This window comes from Mixophyes fleayi, chromosome 5, assembly GCF_038048845.1.
Source record: "Mixophyes fleayi isolate aMixFle1 chromosome 5, aMixFle1.hap1, whole genome shotgun sequence".
NCBI lineage: Eukaryota > Metazoa > Chordata > Amphibia > Anura > Limnodynastidae > Mixophyes > Mixophyes fleayi.
This window is the reverse complement of record NC_134406.1, coordinates 273,573,092-273,597,886: the sequence shown is the minus strand read 5'-3', so window position 1 is coordinate 273,597,886 and position 24,795 is coordinate 273,573,092. Positions and strand designations below refer to the sequence as shown.

General features: G+C 41.1%; 1 protein-coding gene across 1 annotated transcript in view; it reads right to left on the bottom strand.

Annotated features, from left to right (window-relative positions):
* Nucleotides 1–24,795, bottom strand: part of TMIE (transmembrane inner ear) — a 55,869-nt gene that overhangs the window by 8,023 nt on the left and 23,051 nt on the right. The window contains exon 3 of the mRNA XM_075211421.1: nucleotides 3,260–3,409. Within this exon, the coding sequence (XP_075067522.1) occupies nucleotides 3,260–3,409 (150 nt within the window). The remainder of the gene's footprint in view (nucleotides 1–3,259; nucleotides 3,410–24,795) is intronic.

The window sequence follows — 24,795 nt, the reverse complement described above, 5'->3', positions numbered from 1 at the left end:
GAAAACTTTGCTTATGGTAGTGAGATGAGAATACTTATATTTATCAGCAGAACAGATATCAATACCTTAAAAGAATATCTCCAACCACACAAGCTGTAGTCCGAGCTGGGACAACTGTGATTACAATGAATATGTAGACTGGAAAATCCACATGTTCAGAATTTGGCAAAAGTTAAATAATTAGCTGAACTCAATAGCCTTATAACAAAGAGAAAACAATCTTTCCGTTACAGATAATTACTGTACATGTGGAACAGGACACAGTGGCAGCCATAGCACACAATGGGTAGAGATGCCCAAAAAATAGTTTCTTAGCAATTCTCTAAGAGAGTCTAAGAATCGGTTCTAAAGGTTGAAAATTCACTATAAATCCTCCAGCTCAATCCTAACAGGCAAACCGTTTTGTGATTAATTGTACATTGCATTTCATTATTTTTTATTATTATTTTAACAGCTAATTCAAACTCAATGTTGAACTGAGTAATGTTCACTGTTTAAATTAAAATATACAACAAAATGTAACCATTAAGGTTCGAACAGATACAAAAATAACATTTTACAGTTTATTTTAAGAGCTATATCTGTGAGCTGTGAACACAAATTTTGAACATGAGTTAACAGCTTAGTAGTTGTAAAATACGCACCATGGATGGTGGTCGAAATAAATCTGAATTTTGATATTTTCAAGATTGTCTCAACAAAAACTTGAGTTCTGGTTCAATTGATCTTCAAACTGACTGTAAAAGTTGCAGCATCTCTTAAAATGGGCATTATAAATGAATAGAGGTGCATTCCCCAATTTAGGATTTTCATGGTCTGATTGAGCTAACACTTTGCCTGATATCCTACACGATCCTGGTCAAATGTCACCTTTCTGGAAAATGTCACCTCTACATCCTGTGGAGAAACATATTTGGAACATGTCCAACTATAGACGAACAGCACAAGTGGCTGCTGTAAGATGCAGTCAAATAACCCAGGTTGGGGAGCCCTGTACAATAAATATAACTATAAGTTCCCTACAGTCCCTGATTTTTTTACTGAGCGATCCGGCATATAATTTCTGTTTATTGAGAGATCCAGCACAGAATTTCAATTTACCCAGCGATCCGGCACATAAATTCGGTTTACCGAGCGATCGGCACATAAATTCGGTTTACCGAGAGATCCGGCACATAATTTAGATTTACCGAGATATAGCTCAGAATTTCTGCTTATTGAGAGATCCAGCACATAATTTCTAATTGTTGAGAGATCTGCCGGTACTCCCCTGCACAGAGGACAAACGGCACAAGCACCGATGTGGTTAGTGCCTCAGACACTTCCAACACACACCAAAACAGCTGGACACCTACTGAAGGATTTTCTGGGGTACAGCTAGAGCTGATCAGTAGGAAGCAGCAGTGGTTATTTCTTTCTACTCCTCATGTATGTATTATATACAGGGGTGTCAGACCTTCCTTTATATCAGGTATCAGAATTTATCTTTTTTACTTACATTTTTTATGTATGGCTTCTAAGCTCTTCCTAGACTGGAAGTGATGACCATGGGCTAATGTGGTATAAAAAAAATCTACACAGTTGAAAAGGTCATCAGAGTAAACAGCGCCTCATTATATGAGAAAAATAATGTAACAATTATCACTTATGGCTGCAATTTTTTTGGTTTCTCAATGATTCCCAGGGGTAAATATATCAAACTTTCTAAAAGGAAAAAAAATGTAGATGTTGCCCATAGCAACCAATCTAGCTATAATTTTCTGGAATGTACTAGATAAATGATAGAATCTGATTGGTTGCTATGGGCAACATCTACATTTTTATCCTTTTAGAAAGTTTGATACTTTATCTCTTAGGGCTAGATTTACTAAGCTGCGGGCTTAAAAAAGTGGGGATGTTGCCTATAGCAACCAATCATATTCTAGCTTTCATTTATTTAGTACCTTCTGCAAAATGACAGCTAGAATCTGATTGGTTGCTATAGGCAACATCCCCACTTTTTCAAACCCGCAGCTTAGTAAATCTAGCCCGTAGTGTCTTAGTGAAACTTACCTACATTCCATAACTTCCTCACAGGAAAAGGTATCACATTTTTTTATTGGTGATGAGATTTGCATCCCTAAGTCGGTGGGGGAGGGTGAAAGATGGCGCAAATCGCGTTTTCATTCCCCTGCTCACTAGCGTCTGATGTAGAGTAAAAGTGGGCCGAAAAAAATCAGCTTTTTCAAGTCTATATTGAAGCATGTAAACACACACTGTTACACCAGGCCGGGCTGTACCAGAGGCGATCTGTGTCTTACTAGGCCAAGATCATCTCTTTCATGTAGGAAACATTATGACATTATGATGGTTGGTGGGTGACAGCTGTGTCTATGAGATGACTTTCACCATGTGTCGGAGCACCAATCAAGTATCCAAGAGGACACCCAATCTGTGATCACGTATGTGCACCTATGGCCAACTTCAGAGGGTCTGAGAACCAACCAAGACCCCTTAAATGTAAAACACTCATCACTGTGAATCGCATGTTGATACTGAAAGGGTTAAATGTAATAACCTAACAACAATGACGACGTGAGACTTGTTGGACACCATGGGTCCAATCCCATCCACCCAAAAAAGCTTCTGGCAAACCGGTGTGCTTTTTTATGGTATACCACGGCTTGTATGGTAATCTAGATCACAGGGTGTTATATGGGTGTTCGCTGTGGGCAAAATGAAGATTTAAAAGTGGTGGCATGGAAATGTAATAGGAATGTAAGTGAATAGAAGGTGATAGTGTTTCCATTATAGCAGTAGAAGAATTGGCGGTATGACATATCACAACATACCCCCACTTCCACCACTGTATGTATATGTATATATATATATATATATATATATATATATATATATACACATCCATATATATTGTAAGTGACTGTAAAGTGATAGTGTGACAATGAAGGTAGTAGGAGAAGTGGTAGTATGACATACCCCCGTATACCCCTCACTTTGAACACTAACTGTTTGTATATAATGCAGTACGGTCGCTATGCACAGATTTAGGATGTAATGTGATGATTTTGATTGACAAATGGTGAAGATGGAATCCCCCCTACAACCTCTACAGAGTCTCCTGCATTGTGCATACACCTTACAATATCTAGTAATCAGACAGGGCACAACCAAAGGATTCTACCCAATAAGAGACTCTTACATAACATTACATGAATAGATGGCTTTTACTGCTATGTAGAAATGCGGGAAATGACGTTACCTCCAGGTATTTCTGTCAGCTCATTTAATGGTGGAACATTCTCCAGTTTGTCAGCGTATTCCTTTCCAGCCTGGCGCTGAGCGTACCGAGCTTCGATCTCTTTCTTGGTCCTTGGGATCCGACATTTGAAAATGCAGCACAGCGTGATGACTTCACCGTAAATAGAGTCAAACAAAACAAGAAGACGTTTCATTAATTATCGTATTTTGCTGAAATGAAGCAACTGTTTATCACATTTGTTTGCAAATTTCACTTTCTAAAATCTCTCCAAACACTTCTGAAAACATCATTATGTGTCATGATTATAAAATTAATTTAGAAAAGTGCAGAAACGCAATGCCATTGCTGTTTTGTGCTGTCTAACCCTTAATTTTGCACAAATGCGTCAGCTTTTACTTATAAGTGCCAGGACTTGTGGTCCAAGTGTATGGAACCGGCTGACGGGTAGAGCTAAGAAGATCGAGGGCACTCATTGCTAAGTGTAGATGATTTCACCTATTTTTGTACATACAAGTAAAAATTACATTTTGGCTTGCCAGACAAGAATGTTTAATGAGATACAGATGTGGAAAAGGCACATTTAAGGGAGAATTCCCTTTTTCTGGGGGTGCATCTGATAGAAAGAATTAAACTAAACATTACTAACTAACATGTTCTCTTATTCTAAGGTAAAACACAATCAGACTTGGGACATTTACCAGTAGAAAATTATTTGCACGAAGACAACGCTGTAAATGCAAAACATCCACTGATAAAACTGATGATGGTTATTATCCTTTATTTACAGAGTGCTGAAATATTATGAAGTGTGGTGATAGCGTTTACATCAAATATGAGTGTATATAAATGGTTGATTCGCAAACCTGTAAAATGATTGAGGTCAGGCAGGTAAGAGGGTTATTCTGATTTAATTGACCTCCTCCTCTGTTCCTGTTGAAAGGAAACATTTTTCACATCTAAAGCTTACTACAAGATTTTACGAGATAAGCTTGTTACCAAGTCTGTTACCCCAGTTAGCCAGATGATACTGGTATGTGGAGATGTTAGTCTGGTCAAATAGCATGGTGGGGAAAGTGACTGCAAAGAAGGGAAAGAATGTGGACTTAGAAACCCATTGTATGTTATATAAAACTGTCACTTTTTGGGACTCAATCTAATTAAGAAGCCATCCATAGCACCCCTGCCTTATCTTAGGCACACAGACAATACAATCTATGTAAGTGTTCTGTTTTTGTATTTTAATCCCTTTTATTTTGTATGCCATTTATTACATTTTTTTTTTCTTCTATCAATTGTCTTGTATCATGTCATATCAAATCTAAAATTGAACAAGTTTGTCTAATGAATGCAAAAGCATTTTAATAAGAGAAGCATTGCCTTGCTGTGTGCTAGGGCATGTTATGTTAACCACACTGCTGGTGTGTGGACTGTTAACCTGTTTTTCTCACAAAGAGCATAGTCTGTGGAAGTGTCTACATATTTTTAACTAGGGATGTGCACCGGCGACTTTTGAGGTCTCGTGTTTTGTGTTTTGGATCCGGATTTTCGTTATTTTTGAGGTTCGGATTTGTCTCGCAAAACACTTGACGAAAGGTCTCGGTTCGGATTTAAGGTATTGGATTCGGATTTTTTTTGAAAAAAACATAAAAAGTTTAAAAATCAAGTTTTTGGGCTTATTTTCACTCCTAGGCTATTATTAACCTCAATAACATTCAATAACAAGCATTTCCACTAATTTACAGTGTATTCTGAACACCTCACAATATAGTTATTAGTCCAAAACGTTGCAACAAGGTATCTTTCTGGACTGCGTAGAGGAGTGGGTCACCACAATATATATTAAAAACCCTGAACTTTTATGATTCGCACCAATAATTGTACCTGGACTGCGTAGAGGAGTGGGTCACCACAATATATTAAAAACCCTGAACTTTTATGATTCGCACCAATAAATGTACCTGGACTGCGTAGAGGAGTGGGTCACCACAATATATTAAAAACCCTGAACTTTTATGATTCGCACCAATAATTGTACCTGGACTGCGTAGAGGAGTGGGTCACCACAATATCTTAAAAACCCTGAACTTTTATGAATCGCACCAATAAATGTACCTGGACTGCGTAGAGGAGTGGGTCACCACAATATATATAATAAGAAAACCATCAACTTGTTTGATTCGCACCAATAAATGTACCTGGACTGCGTAGAGGAGTGGGTCACCACAATATATTAAAAACCCTGAACTTTTATGAATCGCACCAATAAATGTACCTGGACTGCGTAGAGGAGTGGGTCACCACAATATATTAAAAACCCTGAACTTTTATGAATCGCACCAATAAATGTACCTGGACTGCGTAGAGGAGTGGGTCACCACAATATCTTAAAAACCCTGAACTTTTATGAATCGCACCAATAAATGTACCTGGACTGCGTAGAGGAGTGGGTCACCACAATATATATAATAAGAAAACCATCAACTTGTTTGATTCGCACCAATAAATGTACCTGGACTGCGTAGAGGAGTGGGTCACCACAATATATTAAAAACCCTGAACTTTTATGAATTGCACCAATAAATGTACCTGGACTGCGTAGAGGAGTGGGCACTGGGCACCACAATAAAATATATAAAAAACCTTCAACAGGTCTGCATTACACTACACATACGGCTGCTCCTCCATCCTCTCCATCATATACATGTTGGAGTTTTAGCGTGTGACAACCTCTTGTTTTTGATAATGTCAGTGCATTTTGAATATTTTTCAATTTGCCCCACACCACTGAATGTACTTTATCTATGATACGCATCTATCTATCTTGACTGCGTAGTGTGGTGGCCCCGGTACACAATTTGGTACCGGGGCCACAATAAAATAAATACACCCTCCACGTGTCAGAATTCCACCAAACAAGTATCTGGACTGCGTAGTGGGGTGGCCCCGGTACCCAACTTGATACCGGGGCCACAATAAAATAAATACTCCCTCCACGTGTCAGAATTCCACCAAACAAGTATCTGGACTGCGTAGTGGGGTGGCCCCGGTACCCAACTTGATACCGGGGCCACAATACCTCCTCCAAACATGCTACAGACAATTCGTCATTGACAGACCCCAGACAGACAGGGTCGTAGTGTTATTGTTTGACTTTGTAAACCCAAAAAAATGTCCCTGTTGCACTTGCACATAGTCGTGCAATGAAGACTGACTTTTTCATTTAAAGGCACGATCTTTCAAGTGTAGTGTTTGTAAGTCTAAGTCATATTATACTTTTGGTAAAATTGGTTTTTTTTGTTCCTCTTTATGGTAATTAATTAGTAATAGAATTAAAGTAGGAAATAGAATTAAATAGAATTAAAGTAGGAAATAGAGTGGTATAGAGTTGTAGTGTGGTATAGATAGAGTGGTCCACACAATATAATAATAAAACCCTCAACTGGTCTGAATTCCACCAAACAAGTATCTTGACTGCGTAGTGTGGTGGCCCCGGTACACAATTTGGTACCGAGGCCACAATATAATTTAAAAACCCTCCACGTGTCGGAATTCCACCAAACAAGTATCTGGACTGCATAGTGGGGTGGCCCCGGTACCCAATTTGATACCGGGGCCACATTACCTCCTCCAATTTCCAAGTGTAGTGTTTATAACATCTTAACACTACACTAATTCTAGCACGTCAAAACCTCTTGTTTTAAATAATGACAGGGCATTTAACTTTTGATTTAATTTATTGAATTTGTTGGCATTTTCTTTTACTTTTTGAACATGGCAAACGACTGTTGAATGGTCACATAATGCCAAAAAAAAAGGTGCAAGATGGAATTGTCCTTGGGCCCTCCCACCCACCCTTATGTTGTTGAAATAGGACATGCACACTTTAACAAACCAATCATTTCAGCGACAGGGCCTACCAAACAACTGTGGCTGAAATGATTGGTTTGTTTGGGCCCCCACACCAATAAAACAATTCATCTCTCCCTGTACAAACTAAACAGGCTCTACTGAGGAAAGATGTCGTCCTTATCCTCAACCTCTGATTCCTCTCCCCCTACAGTGTGTACTTCCTCCTCCTCACACATTATCAATTCGTCCCCGCTGGACTCCACAACCACAGTCCCTCTGTACTGTCTGGAGGGCAGTGCTGTACTTCATTGAGGAATTGATTATTCATTTTTATAAACATCATTTTTTCAACGTTGTGAGGAAGCAACCTCCTTCGCCGCTCACTGACCAGGTTCCCCGCTGCACTAAAAACTCTTTCCGAGTACACACTGGAGGGGGGACAACTCAGTTAAAAAATAGAGCCAGTTTGTACAGGGGCTTCCAAACTGCCTTTTGGAGTTCTACCACGTCACTACCTCTAGTTAATTTAGATTGCAAGGCTTGTAAATATAAATACTTTGAAGATAAAAAAAAGCAGGCTGCACAGACTGTGGAGCTAGAAAGTGAAATTAAATGGACCACGTTACTTTGGTGGCTATCTATGCCCCCCCCCCCCGCCCTACACTTGTAGTTGAATATAAATAAAGCAGCCTGCATAGACTGTAGAACTAGCAATTCAAATATACAAAGAAATGGACAAAGGCAGTTTGGTATCTGTCTGCATCAGATCCCCTCTCCACTAGGAGTAAAACAGAAAACTTTTCAGCCGTTATATAATCTAGAATATAAATAGAAATTGAGAAATGCAATTTGGTATCTGTCTGCATCATAATCATCAACATCCTCCTCAGCGCCAGCTACATCAATATCCTCCTCCCAGTGCACAACATTCACACCTTCATTAGCCAAATCTGTAACTGGACTGTGGGTGATCCTTCCAGCATATGCAGAGGGCGTGCTGCAAATGCTGGATGGAGTCACCTCTTCCCGTACAGTGATGGGAAGGTCAGGGTTCACAACCAACAACACCCTTGGACTCGCCTTGGGGATTTGTGATGTCATCTGTTTAGAAGGCAGAGTTCTTTGCTGTTTTGTTGTTGTTGCTGACAGCATAACTCTCTTAAATTTTTTGTAGGGGGGGGGAGGAGGGCTTTGATCCTTGGGTGAAGTTGGACCACTAGTCATGAACACGGGACAGGGCCTAAGCCGTTCCTTGCCACTACTTGTCGTAATTGGCATATTGCCAACTTTACGTTTCTCCTCAGATGATTTTAAGTTTCTTTTTTTGCTGTTTTTTGAGAACTTGGGCTTTTTGGATTTTACATGCCCTGTACTAGGAGATTGGGCATCGTGCTTGCCAGACGACGTTGATGGCATTTCATCGTCTATGTCATGACTAGTGGCAGCAGCTTCAGCATTAGGAGGAAGTGGGTCTTGATCTTTCCCTACTTTATCCTCCAAATTTTTGCTCTCCATTATATGTAGCACAAGATACTGCAGAATGTGTGAACTTGGTAATATTGCAGTACCAATGGACTTATAATGCTGGATTGGTTTTGCAAATTTGGTTATAATTATTATATATTTATTTTTTTTTTTAATTTTTTATTTTTTTTTACTTTTTTTTTATTTTTTACAAACTTGGGAATAATGGGGAAATAACTATGCCCTTAGAAGCACAGAGCACAGGACACAGCACCACTGGACTGAACAGGACACGGCACAGGACCCAGCAGCACTACGGAACTCAGCAGGACAGAGCACAGGACACAGCACCACTGGACTGATACTGCAGAATGTGTAAACTTTGTAATATTGCAGTACCACTGGACTTTTACTGCTGAATGTGTGAACTTGGTAATATTGCAGTACCAATGGACTTATAATGCTGGATTGGTTTTGCAAATTTGGTTATAATTATTATATTTTTTTTTTTTTTTTTAATTTTTTATTTTTTTTTACTTTTTTTTTTTTTTTTACAAACTTGGGAATAATGGGGAAATAACTATGCCCTTAGAAGCACAGAGCACAGGACACAGCACCACTGGACTGAACAGGACACGGCACAGGACCCAGCAGCACTACGGAACTCAGCAGGACAGAGCACAGGACACAGCACCACTGGACTGATACTGCAGAATGTGTAAACTTTGTAATATTGCAGTACCACTGGACTTTTACTGCTGAATGTGTGAACTTGGTAATATTGCAGTACCAATGGGCTTATACTGCAGGATTGGTTGTGAAAATTTTGTGGTAATTAAAAAATATTAAAGTAGTTTTTGGTATTTTATAAAAAAAAAATTTTTTTATTTTTTTAAACACAGGGGAATATTGGGGAAATAACTATGCCCTTAGAAGCACAGAGCACAGGACACAGCACCACTGGACTGAACAGGACACAGCACAGGACCCAGCAGCACCACTGACCTCAGAAGGACAGAGCACAGCACACAGCACCACTGGACTGATACTGCAGAACACAGCACAGCACAGCACAGCACAGCACAGCACAGCACAGCACAGCACAGCACAGCACAGAACTAAACAGCACAGAACTAAACAGCACAGAACTAAACAGCACAGAGGACCACCTAACACACCCTCCCTCTACCCTGATCAATGCCCGAGTGAAGATGGCGGCGACTAGCGGGGAATTTATAGGATCCGAGTATCGCGAGATTCGACAACGGGATTATGAGTCAGAGCCTCAGTTTCACTTTTGAATTTGGCGCCAATACCCGGATCTGTCTCGGATCCGACTCAGATCCGCAACGTTCGGGTGGGCTCGGATTTCAGAAATCCGAGCGCGCTCATCCCTATTTTTAACACAGTTTTTAGGGTGCTACTGTCCTAATAAAATAGGGGTTGGCAGCCATTAGGTATATTTGGATGCAAGAGACCTGCTTTGGGGTGTTTTCAGCTACATCTGTAACTTGTGATAGGTGAGTGCTAGCTTGAGTGCTGAAATCCTGTTTATCTCTTTACAGTAATATCCACATCCTGGACACTGGGGAAGCTAAAGATGACAATGTAAAAAAAAAGCAACAAATACAATCTAGGAGGTGTGAGGAACAAGTGATACATTGTATTTCATCTGTGCAGACTGTCTGCTAATGGAACTGCAAAAAAGAAGATCTGTGTAATAACTGTGTATATATTGTATGCTCCACTATATCATTTTCTGCCAAGTTTAAGAGGAACAACATTGTTTTATTCCTCTTGCTAATTGAATATACAGATAGATGTTACCAGCTGATAAAAGCTCTCTGTGAAAGTAGACTTTTCATAGTACCTATCCAGACTGAAATATGAGTCAAATCATTTAGCCATCTAGATAATTAACAACTCCTCTCTATGATTTATTATTGAATGGACTGGAGAAGGGATTACCTTTACTCCAAAGGTTAAAGTCCTTTTCAGGGCCTGATCAACCACTAGGCTGATCAGGCTGCAGCCTGGGGCGCTGAGTCCTGGGGGGGCGCAGCGCGGAATACTGAAAAGCTGTTGGGTTTTTTTTTTGTTTTTTTTTTCTTCAAGTGCCGGTGATAGGCTTCTTTCTCCTCTAATGGGGCCGCCCCTGGCCTCAAGGGGGCGGTCCCGCATGTTCCTGTACCCAATCACGCAGCTAACAGCATCCAACGCTGTTAGCTGCCCAATCAGTGTATTGCTTAACGTGGTCACGTGAGATCTCACATCCCACGTGACCACACTAATCACACAGATCGCGCCTGCAGCTAACAGCGCCGGATGCTGTTAGCTGCGTGCGAAGATGACAGAAGCGCCGGCGTCTGGTCAGAGGAGAACAGAAGACAGCAAGGTAAGTACTTGTTAAATGTAGGGGCGTGACACATCGGATGTGGAGGGGGGGAGATGACTGGGGGGATCTTATAAATTGGATATGGGGGGATTAATGATCTGCTAGTATGGATTGGATAAGGGGGGATTAATGGAGTGAAAATGCTGAGGTAATGAACTGGCTGGAGGGGGGGGTTTATGAATTGGATGGGGGAGTTAATGAAATGGCTAGAGGGGGGGGGGATTAATGAAGGGAAAATGGGGATTAATGAACTGGCTAGAGGGGGGGGTTTATGAATTGGATAGAGGGGGCATATGAATTGGATGGGGGTTGTTAATGAAATGGCTAGAGGGGGGATTAATGAAGTGAAAATGGGGAGGTAATGAACTGGCTAGAGGGGGGGTTAATTAATTGGATAGGGGAGATTAATGAAAAAGCAATGGGGAGGTAATGAACTGGCTACGGGGGGGGGGGGTTAGTGAATTGGATAGGGGGGGTCATAAACTGTCTGGTGCGGGTTGATAATAATGACAGGGGGGATGAATTGGTGGAGAGGTGATGAAATAGCTTGTAGAGGGAAGGATCTCTGTATTGTGTGGCCGTGATGTTGATGCTGACTGTGGTTTTAGCGGTCACTAGAATACTAAATACTAGATAGACAGGGCTGGTAGATGTTACTATAGGAGTGTAAATAATTTTCATATATTTTATTGTCTGTCTGTACTAGGGGGTTGTTTTGTATCATTCAGGGTTTGTTAAAATTTTGCACTATAATACAATTTTTGCAATATTTTTTGCAATTTTTTTTAAATACAGGACTCCCAAGTTTCCAGAAGCCAACGGACAACACTCCAAGAACAAGCAAAAGAGAACACCAGGTAGTCTACGCTGCAAGATCAGGTAAGAGAGGACGTGCATAATGAAGTGTGATTTATGTAGTAATGTTTTACAATTTTATTTACAGATAAATATATATATATATATATATAAAACAAATTTATTTACACACACACTGGGGGGGGGGAACTAGGGTAGTAGCCTGGGGCGGCTGTGACCCTTAATCAGGCCCTGGTCCTATTAATAGTAGGATTATTATGCTTGTGTATTCTTTAAGGGCATAGAGATTGATCTTTTTATTTTTACTGATATATTAGGAAATGTCATAATATTTGTGGAATATAAATTTTTAAGAAATAATGATTTTATTATATTGTGGGGAATATTAAAACTAGGGATGTGCACCGGCCACTTTTGGTGTCTCGTGTTTTGTGTTTTGGATTCGGATTTGCTTGAGGTTTTGGGTTCGGATTTGTTTCGCAAAACACCTGACGAAAGGTTTTGGTTCGGATTTAAGGTTTTGGATTCGGATTTATTTTGAAAAAAACATAAAAAGTGTTAAAATCAATTTTTTTGGTTTATTTTCACTCCTATGCTATTATTAACCTCAATAACATTCAATAACAATCATTTCCACTAATTCCCAGTCTGTTCTGCAGAATCAGTGAACTTTGTAATATAGCAGTACCAATGGACTTATACTGCAGGATTGTTTTTGGATATTTTTTTTTAATTTCTTTTTTTTATAATTATTTTTTTTCTAACTTTTTTAAAAAAAATGTATAACTTGGGAATAATGGGGAAATAACAATGCCCTTAGAAGGACAGAGCACAGGACACAGCACCACTGGACTGAGCACAGCACAGCACGAGATATAGCAGGACAGAGGACCACCTAACACACCCTCCCTCTACCCTGATCAATGCCCGAGTGAAGATGGCGGCGACTAGCGGGGAATTTATAGAATACGAGTATCGCGAGATCCGACAGCGGGATTATGACTCAGAGCCTCGGTTTCAGTTTTGCAATTGGCGGGAATACCCGGATCTGTCTCGGATCCGGCTCGGATCGGCAACGTTCGGGTGGGCTCCGATTTCAGATATCCGAGCCCGCTCATCTCTAATTAAAATACAGTTTTGCTCTGTAGCTGTGTTTCCACAGTGGCTTTTACGGACCCACATCATATTGTTCTATCCAGTGCTATTCATTATCATTTTGGCGTTAGCCAAAATTGCGGTGCCTCTAACCGCCGCGACGCCCTAGTCAGTCTGCCTGCGTCCCGGCTGTCTCCATGATGACCTGGATGTCACTTCCGGTTTCACCCCGGCCGTTGCTAAGGCAACGGTCGGGAGTCTCTGCTGCCAATCCCAGCATGAGGGGCAGCCGGGCACGTGAGCATCCTGTATAAAACTTATTATCAGCCTCCTGAGGCTAATTTACCCTGCTGTGCCTCCTGGCTTCTGATTGGTTCCTCTATGTATTTAAGGCAGGGAGGGCGTAGTCTCTCTGCTGGTTATAGCGTTCCTGGATTGATTTTCTGTGTATGACCTTTGGCTTGTTTCCTGACTGTGTTTTATTGCTGGTGACCCTGACCTTTTGCTTGTGACTCAGATATCCTTGCCTTCTGCCAACCCTGACCCTTGCCTGAACATCACCTCGCTGCCTGCTTCTGTCCTCGGACCTCGGCCTACTCCTGACTATGGTTATCTCCTGTCATCACCTCCTATACTGCGCTGTGACGATATTCATAAACTTGCACTACGCTGAGTTTAAGACCTGGGGGGCATCTGAGTACCTGTGAGCAGAACTAGCTTTACATCCTGTTCTGCAAGTGAAGATATTTGGAAGAAGTACTTCCATAGATGAAAGCGGGACGATTCCTACTGCAGCCCAGGTTCTGGCTGGTCAGATCCAAACTCTGTCTCAGATGGTCCAAGGTCTATCGCATCGGTTGTCTGTGCAAGAAAAAGCCTCTAGAACATTGCAAGCCCAGCAAGCCTCTCTGGCACCCACACTGGAACTTAATTTGAATCTGACATATCATTTATTTGGAGACAGAACTTTATTCTGCAACTTTAAAGAGAGTTGTAAGCTCTATTTTCGTCTAAGACCCCATTCTTCAGGCTCAGCAAGAGAGGGTTGGCATCATTACCTGACTGTCTGCGTCTGTCCTCAGACCTCGGCCTGCTCCTGACCACGGTTATCTCCTGTCATCACCTCCTATACCGCGCTGCAGAGATATTGATAAACCCTCACTACGCTGAGTATAAGACTCGGGGGCATGTGAGTACCTGTGAGCACTACGAGCTCTACGGGAAGGGCGGCTGCTATAGGTGAAGACCTCTATATCCTGTTCTACAAGTTTACGATAATCAGCCATTAGCCGTAACAGGCAGTAGGGGGCGCTAGAGGGATATGCACAAGATTAATGAGAAACAAATAATCTTCCTAAATAATACAGAAGCTGAAAATTCTTTATGCATTCTTGAGAATCAATCTGAGGGTATAAATAAACTAATGATAAATGTGTCTCCCAGTTTCATCACTGGGTGAGGATTAATACTTCTTAATATTCTGACCTCCAGTATCTACTCACAAATGTCTGCAAGTATCAGCATTGTATTTTTTGCAGCATATTTTTTCAATGATTTCCTAACATATAACATCTTGTATCTGGGAAGGACTTAGAACTTGTAACAATGTCTGGTTTGCAATTTGGGAAAGCACCCAAAATGATTGCTCTCTGTGTCTGCCGCATTATTAGAATCGATTTTATTATATGCTAACAAAATGACATGAAAAAAATATAAGATCTATTCTCTGCGCCTAAGGATGACCTCAGCGACGTATCTAACCAAAATGTAGATTGGAACATGTACATAGACGGTAGATGTCTGACAAACAATCTGGGTAATAATAATAATGACTTGTAAGGAAACAAAGCAGTGAAGTTACCCAATGTATCCTCAGCACAAGGTGCAGGATAAATACTACTTATAAGGGGTTGTCAGTTAGCTGAAGGACACTGAAAAACATCTATACTGATAGGTGGGTCTAGTCCAATGTTGGCTAACCTGTGACACAGTGGCGGATCCAGGGGGGGGGGGGGGGGGGGGCGATCGGGGCGATCACCCCCCCTAGCAGGGGCTTGCTGCCGGCGGCTGCACACTGTGCAGGTCCGTTCAGCAGTGAAAGTGTGCTGCCCGGCTGCTCTGATTGTGTTTTAAACACTCTGTCCCTGCCGAGCGGACCTGCACATACTGTGCAGCCACCGGCAGCCTAAGAAATTAGAAAGGGGGCGGGGCCTAAATCCCCCCCCTCCCTAAAATCGCCCGGGGTATAGCAAAAGTCTGGATCCGCCCCTGCTGTGACACTCCAGGTGTGGTGAAACTACAAGTCCCAGCATATTCTTCCAGCAATAAGCTACTATATATATTGGCAATGCATGCTGGGACTTGTAGTTTCACAGCACCTGGAGTGTCACAGGTTAGCCAACAGCGGTCTAGTCAAAATGGCACAAAACAGGTACATGGAAAGAACACGCTGACTCTGATGACGAAGCCCCAATCTCTCTAGGTGATTACTGAGTTGAAACTGACACACTGCAAGGACACGAGGTCCTGATCATTCGGATGGACACAGGAGATCTCAGAAACGTGCTAGTGATATATCTCCCTTATTAGAACTTCAACTGAACAGAGGGCAACACTGTTAATAAAGATAATATTTAGACATACTCAAATGGCAACACTGTTGCCCCTAAGTGTCTCCCTTCTTGTCTTGCTCGCATGTTGCATGCAGCGTCTCACACTAACCAAGGTGTTGTTTTTCTCTAATTAATTGAGGGTGATCTGATAAAAAAAAACCGCTCTCTGTGGCCCAGTACAAAGGCCCATTTTTAACAATGTAAATTGCTTTTGTGCTAATGAAGCCATTTCAAAATGTTATTCATGTTCTGGTTATTGCTCATTTGTTCTACAGTTAGATAAAAGCAGAAGCTTTTGCATCAGCCACACTGAACAGTGAAACAAACAGGTTTTTATACCCGACACTCCTCCCACAGCTCTAGCTTGATGGGCAGGTGACACTCCCACCTTTCATTTAAAAAGAAGCTCTCATCAGCTGCTCTGTTTGCCCTGACTCAGACACACCCTGTCAGTTTGCTGTGGGAAAAGACAGTTCCAAACCCTGTAAGTTATAATCAATTATACTATTATTTTGTCACACATATATCCTCCACCTGTTTATCTTTAATCTAAGTGTAGTGTTTCACAAATGTGTAACAGTGTTTGCATCCTTTTTCTGCGGGTTATCAGCTAAATACCTCCTTAGTGACACATAGTTATATAGTTACACAGTTAGTTATATAGTGACACTGCTACATAGTTATATACAGTTACATACTGTAGTTACACAATAACAAGGTAACACGGTTATATAGTTATATAATTACACTTACCCAGTTATTTAGTTACATAGATACATAGTTATTCAGTTACACAGTTACATAGTTATATTGTTACACAGCTATACAGCTACATACTGTAGTTCCACAGTAACATGATTACACAGTTGTTGTGTATTGGGGTCTATGTTGTTTGAGAAAATTTAGATTTTTAATAAAGTGGTAAAAAAGGATTTTCGGAGGATATTTATTTAAATAAAAAAATAACCCCCTTTGTTATATTTACTTATTTTAATATTAGTATAGTCTTAGTCTAAGTGACCCCAATGCCATTATACTGCGACCACTGGGGGGACAAAGCTGCCACTCCAGGGTCAAAACGTTACTATTATTCTGCCCCCAAAGCCCAGGAGGTAATAGGAAAAGCCCCAGGGCACTTCATGGTGGGACTGATAGTCTCTTGGAGGGGATATTACTGACAATAGAGGCTATAACCTCATGTTATTGGTTCCCCTGTGATGGGGGATTCTGGTTGTAGTGTGTAGCCTGGTGCCTACTGACACTTTAGCAGGAGGACACTAAGCAAGTTGTCTCCATGTTTAGTGAGAACCAGCCGAGGCTGTAAGGTGCTAGTTCTGGGGATGTTCTTTGCAATTTTTAAACTTACTAAATTCTGAAGTTGTGACATTCTGCAACACCAGCAAAAATGATCACAGGGCTTATGGGCACCTCCTAAACATCGCTTCTAAAGATACTTTTAACTCTAACTATGGTGCACTGGTCAGGGGGCGCTTAACGTGCATGACCTTGGAATGCCCCTGATCTGCCCCTCTAGGCACAACGGGGTAAAAGTACAAGATGCCAATTACTCTAAATTGAGCTGAAAGTTTTGGCGCATGGGCAGTAAGGTGAATTTTTGCAATGCGTAGATGGTCTTATGTCCAGTTCTCAATAAGGCTCATGGAGCACATCAACGCCAGCTCACCGGAAACCCGGCCATTGAACTGACAACAATGGGGCAAATAGTGGAGGCAAGTGCACAAAACTGCTACAACATAAAACTGTGAAAGGCAAATAATAAAGACAACAAAACAAAACAAGCCCACCAGAGCTAGAGCCCACCCTCACGTAAACATGCTTTAATGTCACACACATGGCCCAAAAACTGACAAATAAGTGTTATCATCCTGTATCTGTTCCCATGCACTCCCTCTGTCCGGGGGGTGATTTGCATCAAAATATACTTCACCTTTCAAGGGGAAAAACTAAAAAAAATTAAATGTATACCTTTGTTGTCCAGCTTTGCTCAACACACATCTACTTGATAACCCAATATTTTGGAAAACTGAGAACTTGAAATATATAAATAAAGTGTATTACAGATTAAACCAACCCATTTTCTTACATTCGGTCTGATAGGGATAAAACCTTCCAGTTAAAAAGCGGTTAAATAATCAGCAGCTGCAGAGACTGTTTAAATATTCTTTCCAGTTAATTGTTTATGTGTTTAAATGAGTAAATTGTGAGCCATTAACTTACTGCTATATTCACCTATAATTAGTGTGTTTCCTTATCTCACCTTTGACAAATCAGTAGATGAACACTCTGACATCCTACGGCAGTAACGCTTAATTGCAATGTCATTGAGCACTGATGATAGAAATTGAGAGAGTTATATAACACCAAGGGCTGGTTCAATGGATACAGCTGGCGATTTAAAAGGGTAACATAGGTAACATACAAGTTGTTACTAACTAAGTCCCAACTTTCTAACATTTACCTGTAACATTCACAAATACATATGTCCATAAACACATACATCCTAACAGCACGCGTTTCACCCTGGGAGTGACGCTCGCCTCACTCATTTCACATTTGAAATAACCTGCGCTGAAAAAATCTTAAAGGATAATTACACTTTTGAAGGAAAAGTCCTGTGAGTGGATCCTGATTACACTATTGTAAAAATTCTGACACCCCTGGTGATACTGACACCCTGCAGACATCAGTCATAAACAGCGTCGAGCTCGAAATTAATGTGATTCACATCACAATAAATGCAAACTTTCCGTCAGGTTGACACCAGGAAATAACTGCAAGTCGCCTACACCTCCTGGTGATCCTAATGCTATCACAGTCCAGCTCTCTATCCACTGGGTGACTTGTCCAGCATCAGTCACCACCATAGCAGCACAGTACAGGTTTGAATACCATATACCCCTCCCTTTAATCTAATTACCTCATTAGACAATCTGTGTGAGAACAGCCTAGTAGTCTTGTAATGCAAATATTTAACCCTGTCTGCAACTTTAAGCTGCAGATTCCCTGGGGACCTCATCTGTCCCTATGCAGGAGAGGCAATAGGCCCTTTGCCACATACCCATCAACCTTGGTGACTGGAACACCACATCTCTGTGATGGAGAGCCTCCTTTACCATCTCAAGTGTCCTCTAAACAGTGTCTCTCAGCAACTGTACGGGGCTCTTTTCCTCTTCAAAATTGAGAACACTGTCTTTCATCAGCCTGTCCTCTATCTCTCCAATCATAGCCCATTATGTTTTTAAAAGGATGCTTATTAACCCTTTCCAATTGTGGCTGTCCTATGACAATGGGATGGGTTTTCTGACAACCCGCACAAGCCCTACCATCCTTTTTATGGCCAGATAGACACCGGGCCAGAAAAACCTGTTTAGAACATGGTTCCTGATTCTCACTTCCGCTGAGTGTGCGCTGCTCCCAACACTCTAATATATCATTTAAGTGCATGGAACAAATTAAACATATAAGAGTGAGGCCTAGTTTATACCACCTCCGAGCAAGGAGAAAAAGAGATCCTTTCGCAGGTGGAAAATGCTGATATTCTGGGAAAGTTTCTCTAAATGCTCCTTCTCCACCTCTGTCAACATATTTAAATAACGCCGTCCCACAAAACAAAATTTAGTTTTTTCCCTTGAGTACATAACTGGCTGCATTTGTGCACTGAAACAATACTTACTATAGTGCCCCCCAATCTCCCTCCCCCCCCCACCAGACGCTGCTCTTTGGCAGTAAAGTCGTATTAATAGGACCTATTTATCCTAATGTTCAGTCTCCATCCGCAGCACAAGGGTTAAACATCCCAGACTTTGCAGAAATATCAATGTAAATGTTATGATCCAGCATCGTAATTTATTTGCTGTGCAGCCGTATTGAAGTCACTTGTCGGGCAACAGTTTGACTTTTTATGCACTTTGATCTTTATAATATGAATTTATTCTGTTTATTGGACATTTATAGATTTATTATGCACTTGTGCCCATGACAACTACTATTATATATAGGATTTATCACGATTGATCTAACTGCTACGCACAGTACGTTAAAAATGCATTAAACCCACAAAACCTTTTCTGCAGTTTGTTGCAGCAGATTCAGAGTCTGAAATAGATTGAAGTAGGATTTTCTGGCGCTGATTCACCCAGCGCTGAAAACCAGGTTAAATCAAAATAAATATTCCGAAACCTTTCCACAAATTACTAAATGTTTTTTAAAAAAAATAATGGTAGGATTATATGTGAAAAGTAATCACACTGTAATTACCAGCTGAAATTTGCACAGGTGGAAAATATCACTTCAAAGTCACACACACTTCGTTCACTGACTCTGCTGTGGAAGAGATTAATGGATCAGCTGTTGGCAATTTGTTTTTGCAAATATAAATACCTCTCTCTGTGGTAGATATTTTCCAATACAAAAGATGCAAAATGAGAATAAAAGAACATTCAAAACAAGCCAGAGATATAGTTATAGAGAAGTACAGATTGGGGGAAGGGTAGGAGGTTAATTGACAGGCATCAGACCTCTGAGCTCAGTACGTCCATTGTGCTAGAAGTGGGAGAAATACGAAACTACAGCCACACTGCCGAGGTCAGGCCCCCCCCCCCCCCCATCTTAGTTGAGGGGCAAGAAGGGCACTTATAAGTGAGCTTCTGCAAAGACAAATGTAAAATTGAACCAGCTACCGACATTAGTGTCATCGATGGAAGTTAATGAACACGGTTCCATAATGTCAAAGGCACTCCACAAACACGGTCAAAGTGGGAGGGTCACAAGGAAAAACTTCAACAAATTCAAACAGGACAATGATCCAAATCACACTGCAAAAGCAACACTGGAATGGGTTAAATGATTGTCCTGGATTGGCTGGACAAGTCCTGACTTGGGCAGCATGGTGGCGTAGTGGTTAGCACTTCTGCCTTATAGCACTGGGGTCATGAGTTCAATTCCTGACCATGGCCTTATCTGTAAGGAGTTTGTATGTTCTCCCAGTGTGTACCTGGGTTTCCTCCGGGTGCTCCGGTTTCCTCCCACACTCCAAAAACATACTGGTAGGTTAATTGGTTGCTATCAAAATTGACCCTAGTCTGTCTCTCTCTATCTGTGTGTGTATGTTCGGGAATTTAGACTGTAAGCTCCAATGGGGCAGGGACTGATGTGAGTTCTCTGTACAGCGCTGCGGAATTAGTGGCGCTATATAAATAAGTGGTGGTGGTGACTTCAGTCCCATGACGTATCTATGGCAAGACTCCCAACTTACCGTCCATCACTAACTAACCGGATCCGGCGTCAGCAAATCTTCAAGGAAGAATGGGCAAAATATTGCTGCATCTGGATGTTCCAACGCTAGTAGAGACTTTACAAAAGTAATAGCTACAAATAGTTACTCATCTATATTCACCGAGGGAGATGATTCGAACACTTATTAGACAATGATATTTAATTTTTCTTACTTAATTTCCCCTCACTTTTATTTAATACATAACAGAGGCTTAACTGAGCAGTAATTTAGGAGAAACAAGGTAAAGGCGATGCTGAAGGTGTTTGTTACTTACAGGGTCCCGTCTGGCCGGGTGCTGCAGTCTTCTTCTTGTGATCACTTCCCTTTAAAGAGTAAAATAATTCCATCTTCCCGGCAGCCGCGCTGCAGGCTGAAGACATCCTGGGGTTTTTTTCCTGGGAAATTTACCTTCTCTGGTTCTAGTAATAACCCCTGGACTACTAACCCTTGTCCTCTGCTTCAGTTAAAAACACACAGGTTGTGGCAGCAGTCCTGGACCTCCCAGCCCCTCCTATGAGGCCCCCTGTGGTAGCAGACAGCTCCTCTGTTACAATCCAGGAGCCTCTGCACAAACGGAGCTGCAGAACCCCCTCTGGGATATCAACAAAAGTGAGGGGGTAAGTGCCGGAGAGGAAATCCTGGCTGACTGCACTACTGCGCTCAGCATGGCCTTCAACACACTACCAGTGCTGGGTATCTGAGGAAGCACCATAACTCCAGTGTGACATTATAGGTTATAGTGAAATAGGGGTACATAAATAGATTCCATATTGAGGGCCATGTTTCTGCAGCACTCACTTTGAGATTCCTATAATTCAGACTCAGAAGCTTCCACAGTTTGCAGCGTTGGTCTAAATTCATAGCCCAGATAAAGGCCTCTCCTGATCACAGCTACCTGGGCGGACTTGTGAGTCCCTCAACCGCCACATATATTCCAGGGGTACTAACCATTAATCGAGACAACAACGTTATTACTTTATCTGTAGCAAAAAAATATATATATATATTTAATGTTGAAAAAACCATTTTGTCACTGGTGCACTACAAGTCCCAGCAAGCCCAGGTGATCACTAAGAGTTTTGGCATGCTGGTGCTTGCAGTCCTACAATGGTTGTCAGGGCATGCTGGCAGCACTAGGGTTAATGTGATTTTCTTTTTGTTACGTATTTACTTTCTGACTGTCGACATTTTGGTGTCAACATTCCGGCTGTCACAGTGTCCACAGATTGGGCACTCTCTCTGGAACCCCCTCTACACACACACACACACACACACACACACACACACACACACACACACACACACACACACACACACACACACACAAACATACTTATGATATGATGCAGTCTAAACATTCACAGAAACATGGTACTGTGCAGTGAGCAACTTCTCAATTTTCTCTTTCGTTGACTGAGATGTTCTGACATTCTAAGTCAAAGCAATTTAGTTAGTCCTCCTCTCTTACCATTATCCAAACTGCACATGGCGAGAGATGAAATGCAAAACTTTGATATCCTCACAAAACAAAAGAAAATATTACTGTATATGTAACACAACGTCGTCTACTGCTCAGACAAAGAACCATAATTTAATAACAAAAAAGCAATCAAATAACTATTCTGAATTCCTGCTTTACCAGAATTGGAACAAATCAAAATACATCTCTGCACCAAATATATCAATTTTGAAAAAAAATCCCATTAGGAGAGAAATTTGAAGCTATAATGTGAAATGTGGAGGGTAACAAAACATTAGCCGGGAATGGAATCTGTCACACTGCAAATCCTACAGGTAGAATGACATTATGTCGCCTCATTAAGAGCAAAAGTACTTTCAGGCTCTGCAAACAATCCAGAGAGACTGTCAGGTTAATGTGCAATAATCTGTAGCAGAAACAAAACAATATCATTGATTTAACAAGCGGCAGAGATGGAAGTGACCATATGTGATAGATAGATAGATAGATAGGTGTGAGATAGATAGATAGATAGATAGATAGATAGATAGGTGTGAGATAGATAGATAGATAGATAGATAGATAGGTGTGAGAAAGATAGATAGATAGATAGATAGATAGATAGATAGATATGAGAGATAGATAGATAGATAGATAGATAGATAGGTGATAGATAGATAGATAGGTGTGAGATAGATAGATAGATAGATAGATAGATAGATAGATTGATAGATAGATAGGTGTGAGATAGATAGATAGATAGATAGATATGTGATAGATAGATAGATAGATAGGTGTGAGATAGATAGATAGATAGATAGATAGATATGAGAGATAGATAGATATTAGATAGATATTAGATAGATAGATATTAGAAAGATAGATAGATAGATATGAGATAGATAGATAGATAGATAGATAGATAGATATGAGATAGATAGAGATATAGATATGAGATAGATAGATATTAGATAGATAGATAGATAGATAGATATTAGATAGATAGATAGATAGATAGATAGATATTAGATAGATAGATAGATAGATAGACGACAGATAGGTGTGAGATAGATAGATAGCTAGATAGATAGATAGATATGAGATAGATAGATAGATAGATAGATATGAGATAGATAGACGACAGATAGGTATGAGATAGATAGATAGATAGATAGATAGATAGATAGATAGAGGTGCTGGCTTGCAAATTTGAACTTTGTTTCATACCCTGGCTAAATACAACACAGACCCCTTTGTGGAGGTCTGGAGGTTAATGTACAATACTGACACCTCTCCATGTGGCTAGTATACAGGCTGATTTCTGTAATGTAAACTTTCTCTCCCAGTCCTGTCGACTCCACTGTAAAAACATTGCCAGAATATGCTCTTTTCTTACTCTACACACTACCAAAACTTTTATGCGTTCTCTCATCTTTTCCCGTCTTGACTATTGCAACCTCCTGCTGCACAACCCCTTGAGAAAATCTGCTGGTCAGATGAAACGCGTTGGCCACACCTCCTATTGACATCACACAGGAAGGAAGCCCAGTTCACGCGTTCCACAGTAAATCGCACTCCGAACCTCCGACTGATCACACGGCCACCACTGAACTGGTCTAACACACGGGGGCAGATCTCTTCCATCAATCTGGATTGCCGTCCCAGCACAGGATTTGCCGGCTGATTGAAATTAACTCCCGGTTCTGGACTTTAGTAACAACTAAGGACCAAGCAAGTACTGTTGTGTATTACGTGGTTGGGTATTACGTGATGACTGCAAGTTAGATTGAGCTCAGCATAACATATGTATATATGGTTTGTTTTATGGTATTTATTGCATGTTTTAGGCATGTTAATTATTTCCATTAGCAATATCCATATTGACCATTCTGTTCACGGGAGAGCATTAGACGAATCCAGACACACAACCTATTACCCATTATTAGCACAACATAATACCTATCTAGTCAGTAGAGAACATAATAACTTGTTCTTCTATAGCCTCCTGCTATCTGGCCTTCCTGACACCCATATATCCACACTTCAATCTATCCTAAATGCTGCAGCAAGACTGATCTTCCTCTCTCACCGCTCCATATCTGCTGCACCACTCTGCAAATCCCTACACTGGCTCCCTGTGTCCTCCAGAATCAAATTACTCACCCTTACCTACAAAGACCTCAACAACACAACCCCTTCATACACCTCAAATCTCATATCAAAATACTCTCCCTCCTGTCCTCTTAGATCTACCTCTGACCTGCGCCTTGTCTCGTCTCTGGTAACCACCTCTCACTCCCTCCTATAAGACTTCTCCTGTGCTGCTCCCCACTTATGGAATTCCCTACCACTCTCAATCAGACTTTCCCACAGCCTTCAAATCTTTAGACGCTCTCTGAAATCCTGTCATCACTAGTAATCAGCACTTACACCTGACCTGTAGCTGGTGCAGGTGATACGGCAGAAAATCACGTACCTGAGAGATGCCCAATGCTTGAATTGGACGTTGCTGCGGTCACTGGCGATTGGTCGCTTCTGGGCTTGTGCAAA